At 46.7% G+C, this 19094-nt stretch overlaps 1 protein-coding gene across 2 annotated transcripts in view; it reads left to right on the top strand.

The window, feature by feature from the left end:
• LOC144695689 (ras/Rap GTPase-activating protein SynGAP-like) overlaps window positions 1-19094 on the top strand; it is a 492301-nt gene that overhangs the window by 369794 nt on the left and 103413 nt on the right. For both annotated transcript variants that reach the window (XM_078566635.1, XM_078566630.1), the window contains one exon: window positions 4875-4996. In XM_078566635.1, the coding sequence (XP_078422761.1) occupies window positions 4875-4996 (122 nt within the window). The remainder of the gene's footprint in view (window positions 1-4874; window positions 4997-19094) is intronic.

Here is a 19094-nt window from a genome sequence, read left to right as displayed (position 1 = left end):
CTGGGTACAGAAACACTCCTTCAGTACTCAGAGGGCATAGTGACTGGGTACAGAAACATTCCTTCAGTACTCGGAGGGCACTGGGTACAGAAACCCTCCTTCAGTATTCAGAGGGCACTGGGTACAGGAACACTCCTTCAGTACTCAGAGGGCACTGGGTACAGGAACACTCCTACAGTACTCAGAGGGCACTGGGTACAGGAACACTCCTTCAGTACTCAGAGGGCACTGGGTACAGAAACCCTCCTTCAGTACTCAGAGGGTACTGGGTACAGGAACACTCCTTCAGTACTCAGAGGGCACTGGGTACAGAAACCCTCCTTCAGTACTCAGAGGGCACTGGGTACAGGAACACTCCTTCAGTACTCAGAGGGCACTGGGTACAGGAACACTCCTTCAGTACTCAGAGGGCACTGGGTACAGGAACACCCCTTCAGTACTCAGAGGGCACTGGGTACAGGAATACTCCTTCAGCACTCAGACGGCACAGAGTACAGAAATTCGATTGTACCACCTGGAGGCCAATAGATATTATGGAGCCCGAGGTCAACAGGTTGGCGGTATTGAGGGTCTCTCGTGTCAAGAGCAAGACCTGCCCTTCCAGGAATTCATCCCCAAACATTGAGAAATGCAGGCTGCCATGTCACACTCACCCTTCGGAATGAGGGAATGATCACCACTCAATCATCCTGTATCCTGAGCTGTAAACTGTCAGGTTAACAGGACCTGAACTAGACAAATAGATGGCAGTGAGGACAAGCAATATATTTACCAGAATTATAGACACATTCTTGCTCCACAGGATATGGGAAATAGTAAAGCCTCTTCTCATGCTTAATATCATTCACGGGCTTGATTTCTATTCCAGTAGCTGCTTGAATCAAATGGCATAGAAGGAGGCTGTTTGGCCGATTGTCCCTATACCAGAGCTATCCAATTAATCTCACTTCCCCCTGCTCCGTCCCCATGGCCCTGAAATTATCTCCCCTTTCCAGCATTTATCCAGCTTCCTTTATTGAACTTGCTTCCACCACCTTTTCAGGCAGTGCATTCCAGATCACCATCATTCACTGCATTAGAAAAATTCTCCACATCACCTCTTGTTCTTTTGACAACTGTTTTAAATCTGTACCTTCTGGTTACTGACACTCCCGCTGGGTCAAAATCCTGGAACTCCCTAACAGCACAGTGGGTGCACCTACAGCGCATGGGCTGCAGCGGGTTCAAGAAGGCAGCTCAGCACCACCTTCTCAAGGGGCAATTAGGGATGGGCAATAAATGCTGGCCCAGCCAGCGACACCCACATCCCGTGAATGAATAGAAAAAAGGAAACTGTGTCTCCAGCTCTGCTCTGTCAAACCAGTTCATAGTTTTGAACGCCTCAGTTGAATCTCCCCTGAACCTTTCACGATTGCCAAGATTTCCTAAGAGTGAAAACAGCTCAAAGAGAAAAAGGAAGGCTTGGATTTAGATAGTACTTTTTTCACAACCTCACAGTCAATGCAGTATTTTTGAAACGTGGGGCAGGATTTTCAATGTCGCGGGCAGGGCGGGAAGGTTTGGAAAGCCGTCGACTCTTAACGGCTCTCCAAATTTTCCCCTCCCACTGGCGACAACGCCCGCCAGAAAATCTCTCCCGTGGGGTCACTGTTGTAATGTAGAAACGCGGCAGCCAATTTGCACACAGCAAGCTCCCTCAAACAGCAACGTAATAGTGACCAGATGATCTGGGGTGTTTTTTTTTGTGTGTGATGTTGATTGATGGATAAGTATTGGACTGGACCCTGGGGAGAACTCCCCTGCTCTTCCTAGGAACAGCGCCATGGGATCTTTCACGTCCGCCCGAAGCAGGCAGACGCATGAATGTCCCATCTGAAAGACGACACCTCCGACAGTGCAGCATTCTCTTCGCGCTACACTGGAGTGTCAGCCCTGATGTTTATGCGCTCGAGCCCTGGAGTGGGATTTAGCATTAGCTAGCATATACACACATATAGTGTCTTTCATGACACCAGGATGTCCCAGAGCATTTTACAATGAAATACTTTCGAAGGGTACTCACTGTTATAATGCAGGCAGTGCAACATCTAATTTTATGGGGAGGCAGTGGTGTAGTGGTATTGTCGTTGGACTAATATTCCAGAGTCCAAGGGTAATCCTCTGAGGACCTGGGTTCAAATCCTACCATGGCAGATGTATATAATTTGAATCCCATAAAAATCTGCCCATGAAACCATCTGGTTCCCTAATGTCCTTTAGGGAAGGAAATCTGCTGTCCTCACCTGGTCTGGCCTACATGTAACCCTTGACTCTTAAAAATGCTTTTTAAACAAGGGCAATTAGGGATGGGCAATAAATGGGGCATGAGCAAAAAAAAGAAAAGATCAAAAACAAAGTCGCTGGTCAAAATCCTGGAACCCCCTCCCTAACAGCGCTGTGGGTGTGCCTAACCCACATGGGCTGCAGCGGTTCAAGTAGGCAGCTCACCCCCACCTTCTCAGGAGGGTGGTCAACAAATGCTGGCCCAGCCAGCGATGCCCACATCCCACCAACGAATAAAAAAAAGTCCTATAGCCAGGTATACTTTTGATCAGATGATCTGTCTTCGTGATGTTGTCAATGGTTACAGCAGGACCTGCACCTGCTGCCCCCCTGAAAATGGAAGCGGTAGTTAAGCGATGGCTGGTGAACTCAGCTTTGAAGCTGAAAGGCTGCAAAGTGCCTAATGGAAAGACGAGGGTGCTGTTCCCCACCCCCCCAGCTTGCGTTGAGCCGCAGTGGGGCTGTGTAGGAGGCCGAGGACAGAGAGGTCAGAGTGAGAGTGGGAGGGAGAATTAAAATGGCAAGGGGTCAGAAGCTTGGGGTCAGACTTGCAGACTGAACAGAGGTGTTCAGCAAAGCAATCGCCCTATCTGCATTTGAACTCCCTAGTGTAGAGCAGAGCAGGGAATACAGCGTACTGAATTGGAAGAAGTGTAAATAAGCCGCTCTTTCACCTGGGCGGAGTGTGTATGTTGCCCCCTGATATTTATACAAGGCAACCGTATAGGATGGTTGTATAAAAGGCCTCTGCTATTTTTTTTAAAGGCCCTTAATTTTAACTCTATAGCCAGCAATAACTAATCCGTGGGAGTTGAGACATGTTTTGCTATTTTTCAGAAGCAACAACAGCAACTTGACTTTCTATAGATAAAAGCAAAATACTGCGGATGCTGGAAATCTGAAACAAAAACAAAAACACCTGGAAAAACTCAGCCGGTCTGACAGCATCTGCGGAGAGGAATACAGTCGCTCGGGGGGTCGCGTAACTATTTAGCGTGGAGGAGTCTCATTCGTTATCAGAATTAACCAGACAAATCGCTCCACCAACTAAGAACGGCCATGCATAGTCACACGACCCCCGAGCAACTGTCTCCCTCTCCGCAGATGCTGTCAGACCTGCTGAGTTTTTCCAGGTGTTTTTGTTTCTGTCTTTCTCTAGCACCTTTTAAAAGAGTAAAACATCCCAAGGGGCTTCATAGGAGTGTTGTCAAGCAAAATTTGTCAAGCATAATTTGACACTGAACCACATAAGGAGATATGGAGGGGCTGTGTAAGGCGGGGAGACAGTGGTCTAGTGGTAATGTTACTGGACCAGCAATCCAATAGCTGATTCTCTGGGCACTTGGGTTCAAATCCTGCAATGTCAGCTGGTAGAATTTAAATTCAATTAATGATTCTGAAATATGAAGCAATCATTGTAAAAACCCATCTGGTTCACTAATGCCCTTTAGGAAAGGAAATCTGTCATCTTTACTTGGTCTGGCCTACATGTGACTCCAGACTCATAGCAATGTGGTTGACCCTTCACTGCTCGCTAAAATAGCCAAGCAAGCCACTCTGTTCCAGCAACTACTGCTGGCCTTGCCAGTGACACCCATGTCCCATGAAAGATTTTAAAAAAGTATTAAGAGAGGTGACCAAAAACTTGGCTGAAGAGGTAGGTTTTAAGGAGCATTTAAAAGGTAGGGAGAGTTGTAGACAGGCAGCTGTCACTATCGGGAGAGGATATTAAATGAAGTGTTGCCCGCCAAAATACTCTGTAGCTTCTTTAATGTGTGCGAGCAGGCATCTCAAGTAGCACCTGGCTGCGTAACTCCGTGCAGCCATTCCAAGGGCGAGTTTTAACTCCTTTTCCGCTGGCCAGTGTGTATGGGGGATATCAACCCCCACCCCCCCCACCTCGTAACTATCATGAAGGGGGTGGAAATCACAGAATTGTTACAGTGCAGCAGGAGGCCATTCAGCCCTTTGTCAGTGCCCGCTCTCCAAATGAGCAATTCACCAAGTGCCTTCTCCCCGTAAGCCTGCACATTCTTCCTTTTCAGATAATGATCCAATTCCCTCTTGAATAATGCCTTGATTGAACTTGCTCCACCTCACACTCAGGTCGCGCATTTCCAGACCCTAACCACTTGCTGGGTGAAAAAATTTTCTCCTCATGTCGCCATTGCACCTTAGGCCAATTATCCTAAATCCCTGCCCTCTCCATCTCGATCCTTCCAACAGTGGGGAGCAGTTTCTCCCAATCTGTTCTGTCCAGACCGCTCATGGTTTTGAACGCCTCCTTCAAATCTCCTCTCAACCTCCTCTTCTCCAAGGGAAACAGTCCCAACTTCTCCAATCTATCTGCATTACTGAAGTTCCTCATCTCCGGAACCATTCTCATGAATCTTTCTATTTGACAGCGGGAAGAGCTAATTAAAGTGGGAGAAGGAAAAGTGTGGAGTATAAACGGCAGCTGAAATCAGTTGAGGAAATGCCCGTGTCAGTGTGGAGTAGATTCAACGTTATTCTATCTGCTTCTGAATTCTTCTCTTCATTTCCTTTCTCAGCAGGGATTTCTGAGCCGAAGGTTAAAAGGTTCAATCAAGCGAACCAAAAGTCAGCCCAAACTGGATCGGACCAGCAGCTTCCGGCATATCCTGCCCCGTTTCCGGAGTGCAGATCATGATAGGTCAGAACATCGGGGGTTTTACTCTATTTGTTTTCCTCTTTGCCTTCAGTAAATTATATTTTAATGGCTTTAAGTGTTACTCCAAGCTACTGGTGTTTACACGTGTGCCTGTGTGAGAGAAATTGTATCTGCGGGTCTGAATATGTACACGTAGGTGTATATGTTTGTGGGCATGGGTACATCTGTATCTGCATGCTTGGATAGCTACAAATACAGTTGCAGGGTCATATGTATGTGCCCACCTGTGTGCAGGTCAGTCTGTTTGTGCAGCACAACAAGCGGCAATTCCTGCAACATTGAAAACCTCACTTGATGTGAATTCAGGCGTGGGTGATTAATCTAGTTTGTTCGATATGGGTTCCAGCAGTTTTGTATCAGGTAGTCAATCACTCTATTGCTTCTTTGTATATTATGGGCTGTAAAACACAAAGACTGGAAAATACACCACAATTAACTGCTAAGGACCATTATTGAGTGGTACTCATTATCCCTGGAGGCCACCACTAATACTGTACTTACTACTAAGTCTAAAAAAGCAACTACTCACCATTATGGTCCATTATAACAGGTACTTAAGTGTACAGAGAGATAGTGACCCATAGACTCAATCACTGACAGACACTGACCCATAGAGCCCACCACTGAGAGATGCTGACCCATAGAGTCCATCGCTGAGAGACACTGACCCATAGAGTTCATCGCTGAGAGAGACTAATTCATGGAGTCCATCACTGACAGACACTGACCCATAGAGTTCATCACTGAGAGAGACTAACACATACAGCCCATCACTGACAGACACTGACCCATAGAGTTTATCGCTGAGAGAGACTAATCCATACAGCCCATCACTGACAGACAGTGACCCATAGAGTTCATCGCTGAGAGAGACTAATTCATAGAGTCCATCACTGACAGACACTGACCCATAGAGTTCATCGCTGAGAGAGACTAACACAGGGCAGAATCTTTCCGTCGGTGTGTGGGGGCAGGGGGAACCCGCACGCTGACGCGGGGGTGATGTTGGGTAGAACTCCCGACGTCACCCTGTGTCATTTCCATTTTCAGGTTGGCAGGCGTGCAGCTGAGTCAGCTGTGCGCCCGCCGACCTGTCAACAGCCTGTTAAGGCCATTAAGAAACCAATTCAGCTCATTATTGGACCTGCCCATCCAACCTTAAGGTTGGCGGGCAGGCTGGGAGCCCAGGTGGGCCTGTGAAAAAACATGACACCTCATCCAGTGGCGGGATGAGGCTTCATGAGGGTTTTTAAATTTTAATGAAAGGTTGCAATAAAAGTTATGGACATGTCCCAACCACCGTCACATGAGGGGGCATGGCAAGGAAAATTTTTAAACTCCTTCATTAAAAGTTTCAAAATGGAGCCGATCTCCCTGGGGCAGCACTGAGGCGAATGCGTGAAAGAGCGCTGAGGGAATCCCTGCCGCCCACACAGGTAGCGCATAGCGCTTCCTGGCAGACTTAATTGGCCCGCCCATGTAAAATGGCGGTGCGCCCCTGATGGAGGGCACTGATCAGGAGCCCGCCTGCTTGCCCCCACTCCTGCTCTTCCCCTCCAATGGGGGAAAAGTTTTTCCCATAGAGTCCCTCATTGAGAGACATGACCCATAGAGTCCATCACTGAGAGTGACTAACCCATAGGGTCCATCACTGATGGACAATGACCCATAGAGTTCATACTGACAGACACCCATAGAATCCATCACATAGAAACATAGAAAATAGGAGCAGGAGTGGGTCATTCGGCCCTTTGAGTCTGCTCGGTCATTCAGTATCATCATGGCTGATCCTTTATCTCAATGTCGGACTCCCGCATTCTCCTCGTACCCCTTGATGCCTTTAAAGTTCAGAAATCTATCTATTTCCTTCTTAAATATATTCAGTGACTTGCCCTCCACAGCCTTCTGTGGTAGAGAATTCCACAGGTTCACCACCCTCTGAGTGAAGATGTTTCTCCTCATCTCAGTCCCAAATGGTCTACCCCGTATCCTGAGACTGTGACCCCTTGTTCTAGACCCCTTCAGCCAGAGGAAATATCATCCCTGCATCCAGTCTGTCCAGCCCTGTCAGAATTTTATATGTTTCAATGAGATCCCCTCTCATTCTTCTAAACTCCAGTGAATACAGGCATAGTTGGCTCAATCTCTCCTCATACGACAATCCTGCCATCCCAGGAATCAGTCTGGTGAGCCTTCACTGCACTGCCTCTATGGCAAGTATATCCTTTCTTAGGTAAGGAGACCAAAACTGCACTCAATACTCCAGGTGTGGTCCAAACAAGACCCTGTAAAGCTGCATCCTTGCTCCTGTACTCATGTCCTCTCACAATGAAGGCCACATACCATTTGTCTTCTTAACTGCTTGCTGCACCTTCATGCTTGCTTTCAGTGATTGGTGCACAAGGACACCCAAGTCCTTTTGTACATCAACATTTCCCAATCTATCACCATTTAAATTATACTCTGCCATTCTGTTTTTCCTACCAAAGTGGATAACTTCACACATGCATCTGCTATGTATTTGCCCGCCTACTCACTCAACCTGTCTAAATTGCCTTGAAGCCTCTTAACGCCCTCCTCATCGCTCACATTCCCACTAAGTTTCGTGTCGTCAGCAAACTTGGAAATATTACATTTGGTTCACTCATCCAAATCATTGATGTATATTGTGAATAGCTGGGGCCCAAGCACTGATCCCTGTGGTACCCCACCAGTCACCGCCTGCCACTCTGAGAAAGACCCATTTATTCCTACTCTCTGGTTCCTATCTGATAACCAATACTCAATCCATGCCAATATATTACCCCCAATCCTATGTGCTTTAATTTTACACACTAACCTCTTATGTGAGACTTTATCAAAAGCTTTCTGAAAATCCAAGTACACCACATCCACTGGTTCTCCCTTATCTATTCTACGAGTTACATCCTCAAAAAACATCAGTAGGTTTTGTCAAACATGATTTCCCTTTCATAAATCCATGTTGACCTTGTCTAATTCTGTTGATATTTTCCAAGTGTCCTGTTATCACACCCTTTATATTAGACACCAGCATTTTCCCCACTATTGATTTTAGGCTAATTGGTCTGTAATTCCCTGTTTTCTCCTTCCATCCTTTTTTAAATAGTGGGGCTACATTTGCCATCCTGGGACTATTCCAGAATCTTCTGAACTTTGGAGGTTGACAACCAATGCATCACTATTTCCATGGCCACCTCCTCTAGCACCCTGGGATGTAGATTATTGGGCCCTGGGGATTTATTGGCTTTCAGTCCCATTAATTTCTCTGGCACTATTGTTTTAGTAATACTAATTTCCTTCAATTCCTCCTCCTCACTTGACCCTCGATTCCCTAGTATTTCTGGGAAGTTATTTGTGTCTTCCTCCGTGAAGACAGAACTAAAGTAGTTGTTTAATTGCTCTGTCATATTGTTGTTCTATATTATAAATTCTCCCGTTTCGGACTGTAAGGGACCTACATTTTTCTTCGCTAATCTTTTTCTCTATTTGTTCCCTCTTAATCAATCTCTTGGTCCTCCTTTGCTGAATTCTAAACTGTCCCCAATCCTCAGGCTTGCTACTTTTTCTAACAACTTTATATGACTCCTCTTTGGATCTAATACTATCCTTCATTTCTTTTGTCAGCCATGGTTGGGGTGCTTTTCCTGTTGTGTTTTTGCACCAGGAAGGAATGTATTGCTGCAATGCATATATTCATTCCTTAAATATTAGCCATTGCCTATCCACTGTCATGCCTTTTAATGAAGTTCCCCAATCTATCTTAGTCAACTCATGCTTCATACCTTCGTAGTTTCCTTTAAGATTTAGGACACTAGTTTCAGATTGGACTACTTCTCTTTACATCCTAATGAAGAATTCTATCATGTTATGGTCACTGTTCCCTAAAAGACTGCGAACAAGAAGATTATTAATTAAACCCTTCTCATTGCACAATACCAGATCCAGGATAGCCTGTTCCCTCGTTGGTTCCTCGACATTCTGGTCTGAAAAAACCATCTCGTATACACTCCAGGAATTCATTCACCAAGAGTTCATTTGGTTTGCCCAGTCTATATGTAGGTTAAAATCACCCAGGATTGCTGTAGCGTCTTTATTACATGCATTTCTAATTTTCTGTTTAATGCCGACCCCTACTGTATCACTACTGTTTGAGGCCTATAGACAACCCCCACTAATGTTTTCCGCCCCTTGTTGCTTCTTAGCTCCAACCAGAGTGATTCTAGATTTTCTGAGCCAATATCCCCTCTCGCTATCGCACTGATTTCATCCTGAACTAACAACGCCATGCCGTCTCCTTTTCCTTTTTGCATGTCCTTCATAAATATCGAGTACCCTTGGATATTCAGTTCCCAGCCTTGGTCACCCTGCAGCCATGTCTCCGTAAGCGCAATCATGTAGAACCCGTTTACATCTATTTGTGCTGTTAATTCGCCTACCTTATTGTGAATTCTCCGTGCATTCAGATACAGTGCCTTTAGACTTGTCCTTTTAACATTTTTACACTTTTTTTGTATTATGGCCCTATTTTTCGCTAGCCCTTGTTTCCTCTGCCTTCCACTTTTGCTTTCTACTTTCCTGTCTTTCATTCCTATCTTTGTTTCCCTGTCTTGTGTCTCCCTGCTCAGGTTCCCATCTCCCTGCCAATCTAGTTTAAACCCTCTCACTTAGTATTAGTGAATATCCCTGCAAGGATATTGGTCCCAGTCCTGCTGGGATGCAACCCTTCCAGCTTCAAAAGGTCCCATCTTACCCAGAATTGGTCCCAATGCCGCAGGAGTCTAAATCCCTCCTACACCATCCCTCCAACCATGCATTCATCTGGTCTATTCTCCTATTCCAGATCTTGCTAGCATGTGGCACTGGGAATAATCCTGAGATTGCTACCTTTGGGGTCCTGCTTTTTAATTTATTTCCTAGCTCCCTATATTCTGCTTTCAGGACCTCATCCCTCTTTTTACCTATGTTGTTTGTACCGATATGGACCACAAACTCTGGCTGTTCACTCTCCCCCTTCAGAATGTTCTGCAGCCGCTCAGTGATATCCTTTACCCTGGCACCAGGGAGGCAACATACCATCCTGGTGTCACATCTGTGGCTGCAGAAACACTTATACGTCCCCCTTATGATAGAATCCCCTATCGCTATTGCTCTCCCACTCTTTTTCTCCTTCCCCCACACCCCCCCCAACCCGTGCAGCTGAGTCACCCATTGTGCCACGGACTCAGAACTTGCTGCACTCCCCTGAGAAACCATCTCCCCCAGCAACATCCAAAACAGAAAATCTATTAGAGAGGGAGATGGACCCACGGGACTCCTGCACTACCTGCCTAGTGCTTTTACTCTGTTTCCCTTTCTGCCTGTGCACTCTTTATGTGCGCTGTGATCATCTCATTGCACATGCTATCCAAGAAGATCTCATCCTTGCGGATGCTCCATAGTAACTCCAAGCGCAGCTCCAGCTCTGAAAAGTGGATTTCAAGTAGCTGCAGCTGGAGACACTTCCTGCACACATGGTCGCCCTGGACACTGGACGTGTCCCTGACTTCCCACATCACACAGGAGGAGCATTCCGCTTGGCCGATCTGCCCTGCCACGACTTACCCTTAAATTACTCCCTTTATTTTTACTTCCTCTTGTTTAGAGAATATCAAGGACAGAAGAAAAACTCACCAGGTCCTACTTACCAAGGCTGCCGCTCTCCTTACTAAGGAAAGGTAGAAAATGAAAGGATCACCTCCTTCCCTCTTCAGCAAACTCCCTTTCTCACCAAACTCCAACCAAAGCACCCTAATGCAGCCCAAAGCAGTACTCCAGTGCAGACTAAAGTAGCACTGTAGCTGGCTTTCTTTTATGCTTTCTGAATCTAGTTTCTGAAAACCTGTTTAAGCCAGTTAACTAATTTACTAGTGGCAGCTGTAGGCAGAGCCTGTATAACCCCTGTTTTAAAGCTGTACTAAAACTCAACTTTCTCCTAAACCAAAGTGTAACTTTTAGTTAGTTGTTAAATTAAAGAAAGATTAGACTTTAGACAGGAATTAACCCTTAAAAGTCCCTTTCTCAATAAACTCCAACTGAAGCACTCTAATGTAGCCCAAAGCAGTACTCCAGAGCAGACAATGACCCATACAGTCCATCAGTGAGAGACACTGACCAATGGAGCTTGTTACTGACAGACACTGACCCACAGAGTCCATAATTGAGAGACACTGACCCATAGAGTCCATCACTGAGAGACACTGACCCATAGAGTCCGTCACTGAGACACACTGGCCCATAGAGTCCGTCACTGAGACACACTGACCCATAGAGTCCGTCACTGAGACACACTGGCCCATAGAGTCCGTCACTGAGACACACTGGCCCATAGAGTCTGTCACTGAGACACAATGACCCATAGAGTCTGTCACTGAGACACAATGACCCATAGAGCCTGTCACTGAGACACAGTGACCCATAGAGTCCATCACTGAGACACAATGACCCATAGAGTCTGTCACTGAGACACAATGACCCATAGAGCCTGTCACTGAGACACACTGGCCCATAGAGTCCGTCACTGAGACACACTGGCCCATAGAGTCCGTCACTGAGACACACTGGCCCATAGAGTCCGTCACTGAGACACACTGGCCCATAGAGTCCGTCACTGAGACACACTGGCCCATAGAGTCCGTCACTGAGACACAATGACCCATAGAGCCTGTCACTGAGACACAATGACCCATAGAGCCTGTCACTGAGACACACTGACCCATAGAGTCTGTCACTGAGACACACTGACCCATAGAGTCCGTCACTGAGACACAATGACCCATAGAGTCCGTCACTGAGACACAATGACCCATAGAGTCTGTCACTGAGACACACTGACCCATAGAGTCTGTCACTGAGACACACTGACCCATAGAGTCCATCACTGAGAGACACTGACCTATAGAATCCGTCACTGAGAGACACTGAACCCATAGAGTCCGTCACTGAGAGACACTGAACCCACAGAGTCCATCACTGAGAGACACTGAACCCATAGAGTCCGTCACTGAGAGACACTGACCTATAGAATCCGTCACTGAGAGACACTGACCCATAGAGTCCGTCACTGAGACACACTGACCCATAGATTCCATCACTGAGAGACACTGACACATGATTCCATTATTGAGAGACACTAACCCATAGTGTCCACCACTGAGAGACACTGACACCGAGTCCATCATTGAGAGACACTGATCTATAGAGTCCATCACTGACAGACACTGACCCATAGAGTAAGTCACTGAGAGACACTGACCCATAGAGTCCATCACTGAGACATAAGATCATAAGACATAGGAGCAGAAGTAGGCCATTCGGCTCATCGAGTCTGCTCCGCCATTTAATGATCTGATAATCCACAACTCCACTGCAGGGCCGGGGGTGGGAGGAGGGCAAGTGTAAAAAGCCTGCACATGCAGACACTGACCCATAGAGTCCATCACTGTGGGACACTGACCCATAGAGTCCATCACTGACAATATTGAACCATAGTGTTCGTCACTGAGAGACACTGATCCATAGAGTCCATCACTGAAAGACACTGATCCTTAGAGTTGATCACTGAGAGAAACAGACTCATGGCGTCCATCACTGACAGATACTGACTCATAGAGTCCATCACTGACAATATTGATCCATGGATGTTGTGAGTTGTTGACAGCTTCACGTACCTAGTCTCCACAATCACCAGCGGTCTGTCACTTGCTGTCGAAATCAACACAACATTGCAAAAGCTGCAGCTGTTACGTCCAAGCTGAGTAAGAGAGTGTGGAACAACAGCAACCTGATTGAGAGCACCAAACTGCAAATCCAGCAATCCTGCTTCCTCAGTGCACTCCTCTAGAGTGATGAGCCTTGGCACATCATGTGCTTGGCAGGACAAAAGGCTGAACATTTTCCCAACTTCACTGTGTTAGACATAAGCTCGGCATCTCTTGGCAGGACAAGTTCACCAACTCTGAGGCCTGGAGTGCACATATGCCCATTGCTAAGACAACGACCCCTCCGCTAATCGCATGGGTGATGGCTGTGTACCCAATAACCTTCTGTACGGTGAACCGGTCACTAGGTCACGGCCTCTGGGCATCCATTCCTCCACTACAAGGACACCTGCAAGCGAGATTTGAAGATGGCGGACCTTGACACTGACAACTGAGGGATCGTTGCGGATCTCCATGACCTCTGGAGGTTGACTGTTAGGAGGGGCATTGGAAAAGGCGAACAGAGATGAAAAGCTCAGCTGGCCGAATAGAGAAAACTGGGGCCAGTGAATCCTGCACCTTCTCAGCCCACTATCTCCTTCCGCAGCAAATGCGGAGAGGCTGCCGTACCAGCGTGGGGATCCTGAGCCACACCAGGCCGTGCTTTACACAGAGTTGACCACCAGGATCCAAGAGTCAGGCATGCTCCCCAAACCCCCAATGGAAGAATATCAGCAGGGCTGGAGAAAGGGGCAGTTGACGGGAGGTGGAAAAGAGCACAGAAGGAGGCATTGAGAGCTCAGGAGGGAAAACAGAGGAATGTTCGTGGAATGACTAGTAGGGTTGAGGATTGATGAACAAGGGGAATGGCAAGAAAATTTGGATCAGAGAGGGTGAAACCTTCCATCAGATAGGAATGTAGGAGCAGGCCAAGGTGGTTCCACTGCTGGGGCACATTCCACCCTTTTACTTAGGTCTCGGGCAATCCATATCTCAACTTCTTCTACCTGCCTTGGTTCCATATCCCTCAAAAGCTTTTCCCAACAGAAGTCTTCAATCTTAATCTTCTCCCCATCCTTGACAGCTTTATATGGGGAGAAATTCCAGATTTCCACTATCCCTTATGAAGTGCTTCCTGACGTCACCGCTGAACAGCCTGGCCCCAATTTTAAGGTTACGCTTCCTTTTTCTGGATTCCCCACCTCCCACCCCCCCAAAAGAGGAAATAGTTATTTCTATTAACTCTGTCGACTCTTTTTAATCAATGTCAGCGCCGCATTTCGATAATCCCTATGGCAAACATTTTGATTCTGTTCCATCAAACAGGACGAGAGGTAGTTTAGGAGAGGCTCCCGGGTATGGAACAGCTTTCAGAGCTGATCAGAAGATCATAAGAAATAGGAGCAGGAGTAGTCCATTCGGCCCCTCAAGCTGGCTCCGCCATTTGATAGGATCATGGTTGATCTGATTGCATCCTCAACTCCAACCCCCTGCTTCCCCCGTTACCGTCTTGTTGATCAGAAATCCAGCTAACTCAGCCTCATATCCAATGACCCAGCCTCCACTGCTCTCTGTGGAAGAGAATTCCAAAGACTTACTAACCTGCGAGAGAAGAAATTCCCCCTCCTCTCCATCTAAATGGGAGATTTTTTTCTAAATGTGTCCCGAGTTCTACACTCCCCGTGAGGGGGAAACATCCTCTCAGCATCCGCTCTGTCGAGCCCCCTCACAATCTTATATGTTTCAATAAGGTCATCTCTCATTCTTCTACACTCAGATGAGTATAGGTCCAGCCTGCTCAACCTTTCATCAAAAGACAACACCTTCATCCCAGGAATCAGCTAGTGAACCTTCTCTGAACTGCTTCCAATTTCCCTCCATAAGTAAGGAGACCAGAACTGTACACAGTGCTCTTGTTGCCCTGTATATCGTTGAATCAAAAGTTATGTGTTTTTATACTCCATCTCCCTTGCAATAAAGACGAATACTCCATTTTGCTTTCCTAGTTACCTGCTGTACCTGCACACTAACTCTTTGTGATTCATGTACAAGTACACCCAAATCCCTCAGTAGTGCAGCATTCTGCAGCCTCAGTCCACTTAAATAATATTCTGCTTTTTAATTCATCCTTTCAAAGTGGACAACCTCATTATACTCCATCTGCCAAATGTTTGTCCACTCACTTAGCCTATCTATATACCTTTGTATTTCCCACCAACAGCATCCCTGGGTATGTCCTGTCTCACTGGTAGGACAGGCCCAGCAGAGGTAGCGGCACAGTGGTATACAGTCAGGAGGGAGTTGCCCTGGGAATCCTCAACATCGACTCTGGACCCCATGAAGTCTCATAGCATCAGGTCAAACATGGGCAAGGAAACCTCCTGCTGATTACCATGTACCGCCCTCCCTCAGCTGATGAATCAGTGCTGTTCCATGTTGACCACTTAGTGGAAACACTGAGGGTGGCAAGGGCACAAAATGTACTCTGGATGGGGGACTTCAATGTCCATCACCAGGAGTGGCTCGGTAGCACCATTACAGACTGAGCTAGCTGACTTCTAAAGGACATAGCTGCTAGATTGGGTCTGTGGCAAGTGGTGAGGGAACCAACAAGAGAGAAAAACATACTTGGCATCATCCTCACCAACCTGCCAACTGCAGATGCATCTGTCCACGACAGTATCGGTAGGAGTGACCACCGCACAGCCGTTGTGGAGACGAAGTCCCGCTTTCACAATTGAGGATACCCTGCATCGTGTTGTGTGGCACTATCACCGTGCTAAATGGGATAGATTTCAAACATCTCTAGCAACTGAAGACTGGGCATCCATGAGGCACTGTGGGCCATCAGCAGCAGAATTGTACACAAACACAATCTATAACCTCATGGCCCGGCATATCCCTCATTCTACCATTACCATCAAGCCAGGAAATCAACCCTGGTTCAGTGAAGAGTGTAGGAGGGCATGCCAGGAGCAGCACCAGGCTTACCTAAAAACGAGATGTCAACTTGGTGAAGCTATAACACAGGACTACTTGCGTGCCAAACTGCATAAACAGCAAGTGATAGACAGAGCTATGCAATCCCACAACCAACACATCAGATCTAAGCTCTGCAGTCCTGCCACATCCAACCATGAATGGTGGGGGACAATTAAACAACTCACTGGAGGAGGAGGCTCCACAAAAATCTCCATCCTCAATGATGGAAGAGCCCAGCACATCAGTGGAAAAAATAAGGCTGAAGCATTTGCCACAATCTTCAGCCAGAAGTGCCAAGTGGATGATCCATATTGGCCTTCTCCAGAGGTCCCCAGCATCACAGATGCCAGTCTTCAGCCACTCCAATTCACTCCACGTGATATCAAGAAATGGCAAAGGCTATGGGCCCTGACAATATTCTGGCAATAGTACTGAAGGCTTGTGCTCCAGAACTTGCTGTGCCCCTAGCCAAGCTGTTCTAGTACAGCTACAATACTGGCATCTACCCGGCTATGTGGAAAATTGCCCAGGTATGTCTTGTACACAAAATGCAGGACAAATCCAACCCAGCCAATTACTGCCCCATCAGTCTACTCTCGATCATCAGTAAAGTGTTGGAAGGGGTCATCAACAGTGCTATCAAGCGGCACTTGATTAGCAATAACCTGCTCGCTGAGGCCCACAATAGGTTCCTCCAGGGCCACTCGGCTCATGACCTTATTACAGCCCTGGTTCAAACATGGACAAAAGAGCTGAAATCCCAAGGTGAGGTGAGAGTGACTGCCCTTGACATCAAGGCCATATTTGACTGAGTGTGGCATCAAGGAGCCCGAGCAAAACTGAAATCATTGAGAATCAGGGGGAGAATTCTCTAGTGGTTGGAGTCATACCTAGCACAAAGGAAGATGGTTGTGGTTGTTGGAGGTCAGTCATCTCAGCTCCATGACATCACTGCAGGAGTTCCACAGGGTAGTGTCCTAGGCCCAACCATCTTCAGCTGCTTCATCAATGACCTTCCTTCCATCATAAGGTCAGAGGTGGGGACGTTTGGTGATGATTGCACAATTTTCAGCACCGTTCGCGACTCCTCAGATACTGAAGCAGTCCATGTCCAAATGCAGCAGACCTGGACAATGTCCAGGCTTGGGCTGATAAGTGGCAAGTAACATTCGCGCCACACAAGTGCCAGGCAATGACCATCTCCAATAAGAGAGAACCTAACCATCGCCCCTTGACATTCAATGGCATTACCATCACTTAATTCCCCCACTATCAACATCCTGGGGGTCACCATTGACCAGAAACTGAACTGGACAAGCCATATAAATACTGCGGCTACAAGAGCAGGTCAGAGGCTAGGAATCCTGCGACAAGTAACTTCCTGACTCCCCAAAGCCTGTCCACCATCTAGAAGGCACAAGTCAGAAGTGTGATGCAATACTCCCCATTTGACTAGATGAGTGCAGTTCCCACAACACTCAAGAAGCTTGACACTGCCCAGGAAAAAGCAGCCTGCTTGATTGGCACCACATCCACAAGCATTCACTCCCTCCACCACTGACACACAGTAGCAGCAGTGTGTATCATCTACAAAATGCACTGCAGGAATTCACAAAGGGTCCATAGACAGCACCTTCCAAACCCACGACCACTACCATCTAGAAGGACAAGGGCAGCAGATAGATGGGAACACCACTACCTGGAAGTTCCCCTCCAAGTCACTCACCATCCTGACTTGGAAATATATCGCCATTCCTCCACTGTTGCTGGTTCAAGGTCCTGGAACTCCCTTCCTAATAGCACTGTGGGTTTACCTACACCGCATGGACTGCAGCGGTTCACCACCACCTTCTCAAGGGCAACCACAGATGGGCAATAAATGCTGGCCCAGCCGGTGAATCCCACATCCCATGAATGAATAAAAAAATCTTACTTTCCCACCTACCTTAGTATTGTCATCAAATTTGGCTACAATACTGTCAGTCCCTTCATCCAAGTCATTAGTATAGAGCATAAATAGTTAAGGCCCCAGCAGTGATCTCTGTGGCACCACACTAGTTACAGTTTGCCAAGCAGAAAATGACCCACTTATCCCAGCTCTTGGTTTTCTGTTAGCCAATGTCTATCCATGCTAAAATATCATCCCCATACCATGAGCTTTTCTCTTTGTAGTAAGCTTTTATGTGGCATCCTATTGAATGCCTTTCGGATACCCAAATACATTACATCTACTGATTCATCTTTATCCACCCTGTTTATTGCATCCTCAAAGAACCCTAATAAGGTTGTCAAATACGATTTCCTTTTCACAAAATCATGCTGACTCTACTTGATTGTATTATGATTTCCTAAATGTCCTGCTTCTAACTCCTTCATAATGGATGCTAGCATTTTCCCTGTGTCAGATGTGAGACTAACTGACCCATACTTTCCTGCTTTCCGTCTCCCTCCTTTCTTGAATAATGGGGTTACATTTGCATCTGGAACTCAAGCGTGCTTCAGCATTAGCTACAAGCCATTGTTGGAATATAGTTCTGCAGCCAATTATGGGGCAATGTGCCTTTAAGCCAGATCCAAGCTGTTACTAAAATACTTTTGATATATTTTTATGGTGCGTGAGAACACAGTTCAAAAGTGGATACAGGCATTTGAAAGTACGGCCAAAATAAATTGCCTCGGCACTGTATCTTAAAGGGGAATGGCAGCTATGGAACTCTTTCAGCCTCGGTGACACCACATTTACCAAATTGTTCGAAATATCCGTCGTTCAGTAGAGGATAAGAGCTCACAGTTTGTTCGTTTTTAACATTGCCAGCAATGCATGAATGGTTGGAACGACCAGTGAAAGGGATCAGAGTCAATAGGACAGGCTGACCTACAGCTGGTGGCTGAATGAATTTATTACTACTAGCTCAATGGACTGGGCAAGATCGTGTAGTTAACAAAATTACACCACTTCATAAATAATAATGAAATGTGTGTACCTGTGTCACCTTGCCCTCTGAGTACAGAAAGAGTGTTTCTGTACCCAGTGCCCTCTGAGTACAGAAAGAGTGTTTCTGTACCCAGTGCCCTCTGAGTACAGAACGAGTGTTTCTGTACCCAGTGCCCTCTGAGTACAGAAAGAGAGTTTCTGTACCCTGTGCCCTCTGAGTACAGAAAGAGTGTTTCTGTACCCTGTGCCCTCTGAGTACAGAAAGAGTGTTTCTGTACCCAGTGCCCTCTGAGTACAGAAAGAGTGTTTCTGTACCCTGTGCCCTCTGAGTACAGAAAGAGTGTTTCTGTACCCAGTGCCCTCTGAGTACAGAACAAGTGTTTCTGTACCCAGTGCCCTCTGAGTA

Source organism: Cetorhinus maximus, chromosome 21, assembly GCF_964194155.1.
Source record: "Cetorhinus maximus chromosome 21, sCetMax3.hap1.1, whole genome shotgun sequence".
Lineage (NCBI taxonomy): Eukaryota > Metazoa > Chordata > Chondrichthyes > Lamniformes > Cetorhinidae > Cetorhinus > Cetorhinus maximus.
Note: the sequence above shows the minus strand (reverse complement) of the source record. Positions and strands in the feature narration are given on the sequence as shown.